This window comes from Cololabis saira, chromosome 18 (assembly GCF_033807715.1).
Source record: "Cololabis saira isolate AMF1-May2022 chromosome 18, fColSai1.1, whole genome shotgun sequence".
NCBI lineage: Eukaryota > Metazoa > Chordata > Actinopteri > Beloniformes > Belonidae > Cololabis > Cololabis saira.
In genome coordinates this window covers 25850834-25861311 of record NC_084604.1, presented here as the reverse complement: position 1 = coordinate 25861311, position 10478 = coordinate 25850834, and the positions used below count along the sequence as shown (strand labels likewise).

General features: G+C 41.7%; 1 protein-coding gene across 1 annotated transcript in view; it reads left to right on the top strand.

Moving 5' to 3' along the window:
• The first annotated feature begins 441 nt into the window (after nucleotides 1–441).
• ylpm1 (YLP motif containing 1) overlaps nucleotides 442–10478 on the top strand; it is a 30597-nt gene continuing 20560 nt past the window's right edge. The window contains exons 1-2 of the mRNA XM_061746989.1: nucleotides 442–1173; nucleotides 9967–10179. Of these exons, the coding sequence (XP_061602973.1) occupies nucleotides 670–1173; nucleotides 9967–10179 (717 nt within the window). The 5' untranslated portion in view covers nucleotides 442–669. The remainder of the gene's footprint in view (nucleotides 1174–9966; nucleotides 10180–10478) is intronic.

The following is a 10478-nucleotide window of genomic DNA, read 5'->3' as shown; positions in this document are numbered from 1 at the left end:
CATATGACGCGCTGTTCGAAAAAAAAAGCGTTTGTAGGAACTTGGCTAAAATCAGCCACTTTTTCCTCTGAATACGTGCCCTTATGTCTTGTAAAACATATTAAATCCTACATTAACTTCTCACATAGTCATTTTCACATAAGGTCAGGTATCATTTTTGAAAAAAATCTAACCTGCAATATGCTCTTTAAAGTATGTTAACACTGTAGGTGACTTTTTAGGGCAGACTTGAAGGAGATTAGGGATTTGCTCTCTTTTATGGCTGTCGGTAAGGAATTCAAGCTTCTAATTTAATTACATTATTAGTTTGTATGTCAAAAAAATCTTCAATTTTTTTCCAGAAACTTAAAGTATGTTAACATTCATAAAACAAATGTATAATAAATCAAAGTATGTGGATAGAAGGGAGCGGAAGTGGCGTGACGTGTTTCCGGCGTCGGGGTGGCGCGTGGTCGGCCATTCAGCGACAGTGGAGCATCAGGACGTAAATGTAAATAATCCGTCTAAAGGTTGACCGTGTCCCGTAAAGAAACCCCCACGTTTGACGCCTTCGCAGTTGTAGTTATAGTTATGTTTTGGGACATGAACTGAGCCCGTGGCTGCTGTTTCTGTCCGTCCCACCGCCAGGTAGCTGTTTTAGCCGCTGCGGGCCCGCTTTGTGTTTTCACCATGTATCCCTCCTGGGGGAACTACGGCGCTCCTCCGGCGCAGAACTTCGGAGCACCAGCCCCTCGGAAGCCCGGAGGCTTCGAGGCTCCGGGTCCGGGCGGCTCGGTGCTGTCCAGCCTGCAGGAGCAGCACATGCAGCAGATGCAGCAGCTGCAGATGCTGCACCAGAAGCAGCTGCAGTCGGTGCTGCACCACGGGAACGCTGCTGCCCCCGGTCCTGCCCCGGCCCCCGCTGCCGCCCCGGCCCCCTACGGCGGGGGGTTCCAGGGGGGCTTCCCCGGGTCGTGGCAGGGGGAAGGTCCGGGACACGCTGAGGGGAGCGAGGGTCCCCAGGGGGGGAGGCAGCACCCCCAGCAGCCCCCGCCGCCTCCATCACAGCCGCATCCCACCGAGAACCAGCCGCCCCCTCCGGACTCTCCCGACACCAGGACAGCTCCCGGGGGCCCGGAGCCCAACACACACGACACACTCCCTCCAGAACACGACACTTCCTTACCCCTGCAGGTAATGTCTCTCTTGTTTTCACATGCTGTGGCTCTAATAATGTAATGCAACAAAGGGCAAGGAAAGTTTATTGTATAGCACAATTCAACACAAGGTAATTCATATCAGAATCAGAGGTGTCAAGTAACGAAGTACAAATACTTCGTTACCTTACTTAAGTAGAAATTTTGGTTATTTATACTTCAATGGAGTAATTATTTTTCAGACGACTTTTTACTTTTACTCCTTACATTTTTACACAATTATCTGTATTTTACTCCTTACATTTTAAAAACAGCCTCGTTACTCTATTTCATTTCGGCCTTTAAAAAAAAAACTATCCAGTTAAATTGCTCCATCCGGATAGAGTGAATTTGGTTGTGGTTGTTTCAGATGTTCTTGTCCAGTTTTGTTCTTACATCCGTTCCCTCAGATTCCTGCAACTAAACTTGGATGTAAATTCCAATAAAGGTTAGGATAAATGATAACATGCCTCTGAAGTTTGACTTTTTGCACCATTACAATACTTATAGGCAACTAGTCATCATATCTTCTGCTCTCTCTGAAACACATGTTAATGCTCAATAGTACACATATATGGTTCTTTAATATATTTGCATTATACTAAGATGCATTCATTTTCAATGGATTTTGTCCTTAATGGCTTTCCCCCCCTTACATTACTTTTACTTTTATACCTAAGTAGTTTTGAAACCAGTACTTTTATACTTTTACTTGAGTAAAAAACTTGAGTTGATACTTCAACTTCTACAGGAGTATTTTTAAACTCTAGTATCTATACTTCTACCTGAGTAATGAATGTGAATACTTTTGACACCTCTGATCAGAATCATCTTTATTGGCCAGGTTGGAACATTGTCCAACAAGGAATTTATTTGACTCCGGTAATTTCGCTCTTTAGGCAGTAAATAAACAAAAAATAAACAAATGTGGTATTTGTTGACATATATACAGAGGTGTCAAAAGTATTCACATTCATTACTCAGGTAGAAGTATAGATACTAGAGTTTAAAAATACTCCTGTAGAAGTTGAAGTATCAACTCAAGGGGAAAAAGCCATTAAGGAAAAAAGCCATTGAAAATGAACGCATCTTAGTATAATACAAATATATTAAAGAACCATATATGTGTACTATTGAGCATTTAACATGTGTTTCAGAGAGCAGCAGATATGACTAGTTGCCTATAAGTATTGTAATTAGGGGTGTAACGGTACACAAAAATCTCGGTTCGGTACGTACCTCGGTTTGGAGGTCACGGCTTGGTTCATTTTCGGTACAGTAAGAAAACAAAATGCAAAATATAAACGTGCTAGTTGTTTATTACACACACACACAAAATAACATTGGCTCAGACTTAAAAAAAAAATATCTTCCTGATGTGCAAAATTGAACAGTTGCAACACTGAACAGTTTAAAGTTGTTGCTCAGATTAAATAGCATTTATAAGGCTCAGACTTATAAACAACAAAATCTTAAAAACAAATCTTTTCTACATCAAATGTGCAAAATTGAACAAATGCAACACTGAACAGTTTAAAGTTGTTGCTCAGATTACATAACATTTATAACCCTGCGTTCACACTGAAAGCGTCACGGGCGTCCCGACGCCAGCATCTCGCCGCTTGGTGCATTCACACTGAAAGCGTCAGTGCCTGCAGCGGGGCAGGGGTGGGCGGGGTTTCAAGCTGCGCTGCAGAACTGAAGGGAACAGTGGGAACAGCCTACACATATAGCGTACACATCTTAATTTTCCTATTTCACCATAGATCACACTTTGGGACGCCTTCTTTATATTTTAGCGTTATTTCCGCGTAGATAAGAGTGAGGTTGATGCTCCTTAACAAGTTTGGTCCGCGGATCAACATCAACCCAGCGAGCCATTGCTCCCGGTGGCTAATTTAGTGTTCCGCGTCACACCAATGCAGAACCGACGGCGTAGGGTACGCGGCGACGCACACCGCACCGCGACCCTACGCCGTCGATTTAACGCGGAACCATAATTCAGGCAAAGCTGCAGTCTGTCTGCGCTGATACTGACACACCGGGTTGGAGCGGATTTGGTCATGATGTTTAATCTGTGTTTTGTGATTAATAAGCACGGGTTATTGCCAATACTAGCGGCATTAGCCATGACGTCGGCTACAACTGTTGCTTGTTGTTTCTCGGTGTGAGCGCAACTGCCTATGTGCAGCAGCGCTCTGCTCCACAACGTGCGGTCCTCTACTTAATATGTCCGTGTGGAAACTCGTTCTGTACGCCTCCGTTCCGAACCGAACACGCTATACCGAACGGTTCAATACATGTACCGTTACACCCCTAATTGTAATGGTGCAAAAAGTCAAACTTCAGAGGCATGTCATCATTTATCCTAACCTTTATTGGAATGTACATCCAAGTTTGGTTGCAGGAATCTGAGGGAACGGATGTAAGAACAAAACTGGACAAGAACATCTGTGCCACAACCAAATTCACTATCCGGATCGAGCAATTTAACTGGATAGTTTTTTTTTAAAGGCCGAAATGAAATAGAGTAACGAGGCTGTTTTTAAAATGTAAGGAGTAAAAAGTACAGATAATTGCGTGAAAATGTAAGGAGTAAAAGTAAAAAGTCGTCTGAAAAATAATTACTGAGTGAAGTATAGATAATGGGGCTGGGCGATATGGCAAAAAAAGTGATCACGATTTTTTTTCCCATATTGAACGATCTCGATTTTTAATCACGATTTTTAAAATCAGAAGATCCCCCCTCCCTTCTGGAATAAAATAGAAAGAAACCAGAGATTAGTTTTTTTTTCTATTAACAAATAAAGCAAATAGCATGTTTTAACAAGAGCCATATAGAAAATGGCACAACAGGTAGTTTTAAGCAGTTTAAAAAAGTTTCAAGTAGTTTTAGCAGACAAAAAAAATTTTCATGATCATTTAAAATGTAAACCAACCAAAACATGCGGTTGTTCAGTTTTTCATTTATTTTGCCATTTTTTTTTCACAATTGCATAGATAAAATTGCAATGACATTTTTAACAACAAAACCAGTAAACTAATATGAGTTGAGCCACTGTCAAGCAGCTGGCGATGCGGTTGCTTAAATTGACCAAAAGGTGGCTCTTTAACATCACAGTTTGTGTACTGTGCGTGACTCTGACGCTGGTTGGTAATTAAGGAGTTAAAACTCACTTGCCACTTAGGGGACTCAGTAGGCAGCAGAAACAGCAGTAGGATTATTTATTACATTTATTAACTGTAGTACCGCTATTATGAGAGGTTATTTCTCACAGTATTAGCCTAAAGGGACTTAAGGCTGATTTATGGTCCCGCGTTGCACCAACGCAGAGCCTACGGCGTAGGGTATGCGGCCGTACGCACCGTACGGCGCGGGTCGCAACGCGGTTAGGCTTTCTTTTTAATACGAACTGATTAAACTGATTAAATTCTGTAGTGGATAGCCTGAGTAATAAGGACGTACCGTTTTTATGGTGACAAAAAAATCATCATGCTGAGCTCTGCTTGTTGCCTCCGACACATTCACTCCGCTGAGCGCACACACACATGCACGCACACACACACCCATGTCGGGGCTGCAGAGTTTCTCCCGGTGATCAGTAATTTGTGTACAAGCAGAGCGAATCACAACTTTAATGAGTGCGGTTCAGTTTGACATTATTGTCAGTCTATGAGAAAAACATTTAATTTTATTAAAATCTAAAAAATAATATTTATAGGCTAAAAAAATAAACGTCATTAAAGTAGCCGGCTGGACCTAATCGAGTAGTCTGCTATATGGCCGGCGCTTGTGGAAAGCCCTGCTTTAAGGAACGGACCAGAATTATGCATGGAATGGTGAATAAACGTAAAACACAGAGCGTACGTCTCCCGTCTGGATCCTTACCGGCTGCCGCGGCATGTCATGCGCATGATCAATTAATGCAGACAGCGCGGTGCCAGGAAAGCGGGTTGTGATTGGTTGTCGTGCACTTTGCTGCAGCATGTTTTGCACGTGATCGAGAAAGTACACCCACAGCTGATCACCGCAATCGAACTTAATTTGATCGCGATCACAAATCAAGATCGTATAATTGCCCAGCCCTAATAGATAACCCAAATTTCTACTTAAGTAAGGTAACGAAGTATTTGTACTTCGTTACTTGACACCTCTGCATATATAAAATAAACATTTAAGGTGCGCCAGTTTGAGGTAGAGAAAGAAAGACAGTTCTGAATAAAATAACCTATATACAATTATACAAAACAAGTTATACAAAAAGTGAGAGGTGCAGCAGAATGAGGCAGACATGATTATTGCCGACGGTGCTTGTTACAGCATGTAACTGATATTGTAACTGATATTGTCAGCAGTTGCTATTGTTATTATTGTTATTGCACGTTATTGGTTACTCTGAGACTGTTAGTTGTGGGAGTTCATCAGAGCAACCGCTTGCGGGAAGAAACTGTCCCTGTGTCTGGAGGTTTTGGCTACAGTGCTCTGTAGTGCCGTCCAGAGGGGAGGAGTTGGAACAGACCTGGGTGTGAGGGGTCTGCAGAGATGCTGCTAATAGTGCTTTACATCAACATTAAAAGCAGCAAGACACAATTAAACAGTAAATAACAAATAAAATGAAAAGAAAAGAGGTAAAATAATAAAAAGCACAAGTTGTTAAAAAGTAAGGGCGGTAGAGTACAGCAGGTAAGTATTTAATTTAAGAGTACCTTTCAGTAAACGGTAATGTCTTTAGCCCTGATTTGCAATGTGCAATAACCACTTGTGCAATATTACACAACACTTTTTCTATGCATATAATTTATGGCACTGCACTCTTTACCTTTTATTTCTGTTTTTATCTTTATATGGGTGTTTGGCTTTTGGGGTGTTTCATTTGTAAATGACAGTGCTGTGTGTGTGAGATGGAGATGTCAATTTCCCCAAGGGAACCTCCCAAAGGGATTAATAAAGTCATCTGAATCTGATTTGAAGGAGCTGACAGTTGGAGCAGACCTCAGGTCTACAGGAAGTTTGTTCCACCGGTGAGGAGCAGAATAACTGAACGCTGCCTCACCTTGCTTGGTTCTTGTTCTTGGGACACACAACAAACCAGATCCAGATGAACCTCAGGGGTCTGGGAGCTTCATAGGAACTAACAGATCAAGCATGTATTTTGGTCCAAGACCATTCAGTGCTTTGTAGACCAGCAGTAAGATTTTAAACTCTATCCTTTGACTCACTGGAAGCCAGTGTAGCTGTTACATGGCCGGTCTTTGTTCTGCCTGTTTCCAGGGCCTACAACAGTCACCATGACAAAACCAGTAAAAACTGCTTTAGCTCTATCTTTGTTCCTCTGGGGAACATGCATACCTGCATATCCATCCCTGATTCGCCACACCTATGTCATGTGAACCATCACTTGAAAATAACATACACAGAAGTGCTTCATCAACAGTTTGAACAATTAAGTGAAGACAGAGAATCAAGCATCGCTGACTTTATTGTATTTGGCAGTTATAAACCTGAAGTCTGTATTTTATAACACTGCAACTGCCTACACTTTTAAAAGGAAAGCCATTATGAGCTATTGTCAATTCAGTCTGGAGTGAAATTTATTTACAATAGTGTTTCCAGTCTGTTTTCACTTATGTGCATGCACAGGGAACATGGCTGGCTGTGTCATATGCACTTACAGTGGCCTAATGTGGATGGAGGTCTTTTCCAAAACTGAGCTTAAATATCTGTGTGGATTGGTTTTGTTCTGAAGTGTCAATCTAGTGTGCATGTAGCCTATAGAAAGAAGGTTCCTGGGTCCAGCAGGAGTCTTTTTGTGTGGAGTTAACATGTTCTCCCCGTGCTTGTGTGGGTTTCCTCCGGGTGCTCCAGTTTCCTCCCACAGTCCGAAAAAAACCTGTATGTTTTTGTCTTCCTGTGGTTGCGGCAGGAAGGGTATCTGGTGTAAACCTCGGCCAAACCGATGTGCAGACTAGGATCCGCTGTGGCGACCCCTCCAAGAGGGATTATCATGAGTTGATGATGAGTTCGACTGAAAATGTTGTTTTAAAATGCATGTCAGCATCTTAACCCAACTGAATTTGAGCTAATATGAATTTCTCATAGCCAGACTAATTCCTGCTTTTAAACATTCAGCAGGACTAAAACTGGTCTTCATGCTCTTGGCATGCCACACAGTCCGTACCTCGGGCTTTGACCTGGAAGGAAAGGAAGCCAATACGGAGAATAATAATAAACAAAAAAAATAGAGTGTACGAGATGCACAAAGTCGTGTGCAGTTCCCCGTTGTTCCAATGCTGCTGCCAGCTTTTTTTGAAGAAAAGATGAACTAAAATCTCCACCTGGTTGTTCCTGAGGGGAAGTCACAGCAGGGTTGATCTCATGAGTCTTTCCGCCTAGACCGGTCTAAGCTGGATTTGGACATGTTGGTTTCAAATCAGCAGGTGGATGGAGATCAGAAGCAAACACTTGATTGCTGCTGTCGCTGTGCCATTGCCAGTGAGCAATGGATATTTAACAAGCCAAATGTTTGGAGCCGTTAGAGGAATCCCTGTTTGAGTTGCAGCCAATGAGAGGCGAAGGCATCACATGAGGTCACTGAGAGGAAGGGAATCCCGAAGTGAAAGGGGAAGACACACACAATGAAATATGGGAACTGGCAAACGAAATTGCTGTCAGTGCACCTCTACCCTTTTCCTGTACCATTACGGTCACGTTTTGTCTTATTTTTACACCCACATTCTCATCTTCATGAGGTGTTTGCTTCATCACTCTGATTTGCACAGAAAGCAGTTAGCTGTCTAACACGGAGCGTGTTCATCATCATCATTAAGATATTGCTTGGACGGGAAATGTTTCTCTCTGCGCTTGAAGCGTAGAGGAGTAGTACAAGTGGCTTGTTCAGAACATAATTAAAGTTTGGTTAAAGGGTTGCTTAAAGTTTGGCTTGTGGCTTTTAATAAAGCTTGCTAAAATGTTAATAAAAAAAAAAGATTTAAAGCAGCACAATGTAACTTTCAGCTTTTGTTGAGTTTGGCGGCTCCTTTGGACAAAAGCGGTAGTGCTTCACCAGAAAGAACACTACGTTTCCCATGAGCACCAGCGCGTACTGCCGGAAAACTCCTGTGCCCTTCGCGTGCATTTGTTTTGATAGCGAATGAAGACGGGACGGACTTTCAAAACTACTTTTCTGTTTCATTTCTGTTTTCATTTGAACAGACTGAATGCAAAAAAAAAGATGTTAAACTGCTGGAAAGGAACTGGAATTTACCGGGATACCTTAAACAAGGAAGCCAGGGAGCGGTATATGGAGAAAATAATGATTATTAACGGGTTGGGTCCATATGAAATCCCTATCAAAGAGTGTAGCTCCGATGAAGATTTACTGCCGCAGTTCTGCACAACCGACGTCTTAGGCTACCTTGTTTAGGAGTGTTTGGCAGCTGCTTTGGTAAATGTTTGACTCGCCATTAGGGCTGGGCGATATATCGAGATTTTAATATATATCGATATATTTTCAAACACGATATGGTACCAGACAATATCGTTTATATCGATTTAAAAAAAAAAAAAAAAAAACTTTTTTTTTTTTTTTTAATTTTTTTTTTAATGATTTTGATATAGCTTATTTTGTAACAAATTGACTTGAATGTTTTATTTGAGATTTGCACAAATGTTTTGTTATTTGCACAACTGTCAACCTCAGTGGAAAAGTCTGCCTGTTACTGTCTACATTGTATTAATTGCACAGTGTATTTTAATTTAATTGTTATTCAGGAAAGGGATATTTGTTTTATTTTATTCAAGAAGCATTTTTATTCTATATATGCAGGCAGTTTATTTTTATTTCATTTGTTTTATACATGTTGATGCGTTGTGCAGACCTCTCAGATACTTGGCCGGCCTCCATGGTCCTGCCTCCGAGCAGGAAAGCGGTGAAAAGTTAAACCATTAGCGATCTTTTCCCCGCGTCTATTATGTGGAGCTGCTACAGCTACAACACAGCAACCGGTTACCAGCTTCTCCTGAGCTCTGCGCTCCACGCCCCGGCCATTTTCGTCTCTACTATGAATCGGGAAGGAGGGGGAAGTGACCTATGCCATAAAGCAGTCAAAGCCGTAAAAATTTGTAGTTTTTTAGTGTGGCAGGGTTCCTACAATGCTCCTCAAAGTTACATAGTGCCAGTGAAGGCGAAACAGACCCCTCAGACCATGACAGAGGTGTCATTAAACCTGTTGGAAGTTGATGTACCATCACAATGACTCTGGAAATATGATATTAAGGTGGAAAAGTTACATAGTGCTGCTTTAAAGCCACTAAATGTAAATTACACCTGTTAAACTCAGGGAGGGCTCTTCCTCTTGTCCTAGGCTTCCATGTGTGCAGTGACATGGCTTGGACTGATGCTGTTTGTGTGTGAGAGAGAAAAGGATGGACTGAACCGAATGTTCTGCTTTTAGGCATTACACTATTTTGGATGTGCGGGGGAAAAAGATGTTTTTCTATATTAATGTAAATGTATGAAATTTAAGAGAGCCAGAGTTTTCCTGTAATGTTGTGCAGACAATAAAAAGGTAATGCAAGGAAAATAAGATGCAGCAGACATTCAAAACAATATAAAACACTAATTTGCAGACACCAGGTGTCAGCATTTGTTTCGTTAGGCTTTTGTCCAAATGTTGTGTACCATGTATAAATCTTATCCATCCAAGTTTATTATCTGAGCATAGGAATGAAGGAAAAGAAGACGATGCCATGTGTTTTATCCGTTGTTGTTGTAATTATTGTCTCTCCCAGGAGCAGCAGCAGCTTTGGTACAAGCAACATCTTCAGAACCTACAGAAACTCAGGCAGGAGAGAGCCAGACAAATGAAAGAAAATCACACCTCTGCGCCATCAGGTCAAGCAGGTCCTCCTCCTCCTCCCATAGAACCACCAAAAAACACACCTCCTCCCCCGCCTCCAAAAGATGAACCCCTTGTGCCACCTCTTCCCCCTGTGGAAGTAAGAGTAAGTATTACAAAAATGTCAAGATGTTCAGTTGATTTCAGACATTAAAGTCTGCTCATCTCAGGAAGTTTAAATAGATATGTGGACAAAAGTTGTGCTAAATATGTTATTGCTTGTGTGATGTGAGAAGTCAATTAAAGAATTTAGTTCTACTGAAATCGTAGTTTTAAAATGCACGTAACTAAAACCAAGAGTTAATCTGATTTGGTATGGGGCGTATCAGGTCAACCAGAAAAGTGCAATGTCAACAAGGTTAAAGGTGGCGCCAAGACCACCTACCATGGTAGTTTGACTTAAGT